The following is a 1,581-nucleotide window of genomic DNA, read 5'->3' on the forward strand; positions in this document are numbered from 1 at the left end:
CACAGAATTAACCACCAAACGCATTTTTTGTCGCCGACAAAAAAACGATTCGATCGGGTTTCGCGTAACAAGAGAGCGTTCGGCTGGCGGCGGCGGCGGCGTACTCACATCGAGGATAGGTTTGCTGCAGTAAGCGCACTTGGGAGAGAACAGGTTGTGGTAATCCTCCTCGCAGTACGGCTTGTTGTCACGCTCAAAGAAGTTCTTGTTTCCCAGCTCCTGCTTACAGTGATCACAGGTGAAGTGCTCCGGATGCCAGGTGCGAGCCAACGCTGTCACCATCTGGTGGCGAGAATAGTAGTTAAAACTGCATGTTCTCGCAGCAAAATGTACAGCTATACCTTCTGTGAGCTGGTCTACATTGTAAAAATTCACTACAACTCATTTGTGTTGCTACTTTCATAACATTTCTTCAGCAAACTTAAACAGTCTTACGAAACTAGTACTTTCAATGTTTACACAGTGTTTGCACATCCGGGACATAGCCGAGCGATCGCAGTTTTTATTAACAGTTCTTTTCTATGACAAGTTATAATTCATCATTCTATGTTTGTTCAGTACAAAATTGTGAAATTTGAACTTTGCCAATTGAATGGAAGTGTGTCTATTCGACTTAGTAATGCATTACTTTGTTATTATTTCAATTTAAGGTACGATCAAAGAGCCTCTATTGATCAATACATGTTCTTTGGTATGATTGAAAAATATTACTAGATGCCCTACCCTTAAGATTGGGTTACAAGGAATTTCCAAAGACCACTATTAAAACCTTGTCATCTTTAATTATTGTAATAGAAAGCTCATCATTAATTAATATCATTAATAACTCTGAACATAACAAGTGATTTCCGCCACAGAAACCTCGCCCACGTTGTTTCTGGCCGTCGACACCAGGTGGCGCTAGGCGTACCTGTCCGACGATCGGTTTTCCGCAGGCAGCGCAGTTTCCCTTCGCTGGCGTACGCACTCCCTGCTTACTAAGGTCGCTCGACAGCGACCCCAGCATCTGGTCAAGGTCGCTCGACTCCGACGCCCTCTGGTGGCCGGTGACGACGGGCTGCGGTTCGGCGTGCTGCGCCGCGCGCTTCTGAGGTTTCGCGTACGGAGGCTCGTCGCCGTGGCGACGGTCATGCTCCTCGTGGTGCTCCTCGTGATGCTGCGCCGTCGTCGTCTGTATCTGAGCGACGGAGAGACAGAGAGATGACGTGACGTGACGCGTGCAGCAGGGAAAAAATTAAAATGTATTTATCGGGGGCTACTTTTCAAGCTCGCGTGCATGAAATTAGCACTATAAAATTTGGTTTACATTGAACTCTATGCAAATTTACGGGGGCTCTTTTTGGCATTTCGGGGGCTAAATCGCCCTGAGCCCTCGTGCATTTTTTTCACTGGTGTGCAGGACAAGGTTACTACTGATCCCACTAGGATATATATATATATATATATATCCTAATTTATGTATCCATAACCTACACACACGCACACACACATATAAATATAATGGTACTGCACCACGCTGTCTCTCATTCTCTCTCTCTCTCTCTCCCTTACAGCTACATGTACTGGGGCAGCCTAAACTCT

At 45.8% G+C, this 1,581-nt stretch overlaps 1 protein-coding gene across 1 annotated transcript in view; it reads right to left on the bottom strand.

Annotated features, from left to right (window-relative positions):
- Positions 1–1,184, bottom strand: part of LOC106819277 (paxillin-like) — a 5,545-nt gene extending 4,361 nt beyond the window's left edge. The window contains 2 exon segments of the mRNA XM_014823923.1: positions 109–282; positions 911–1,184. Coding sequence (XP_014679409.1) covers positions 109–282; positions 911–1,006 — 270 coding nt within the window. The 5' untranslated portion in view covers positions 1,007–1,184.
- Between the last annotated feature and the right edge of the window lie 397 nt (positions 1,185–1,581).

Source organism: Priapulus caudatus, unplaced genomic scaffold (assembly GCF_000485595.1).
Source record: "Priapulus caudatus unplaced genomic scaffold, Priapulus_caudatus-5.0.1 Scaffold3083, whole genome shotgun sequence".
Lineage (NCBI taxonomy): Eukaryota > Metazoa > Priapulida > Priapulimorpha > Priapulimorphida > Priapulidae > Priapulus > Priapulus caudatus.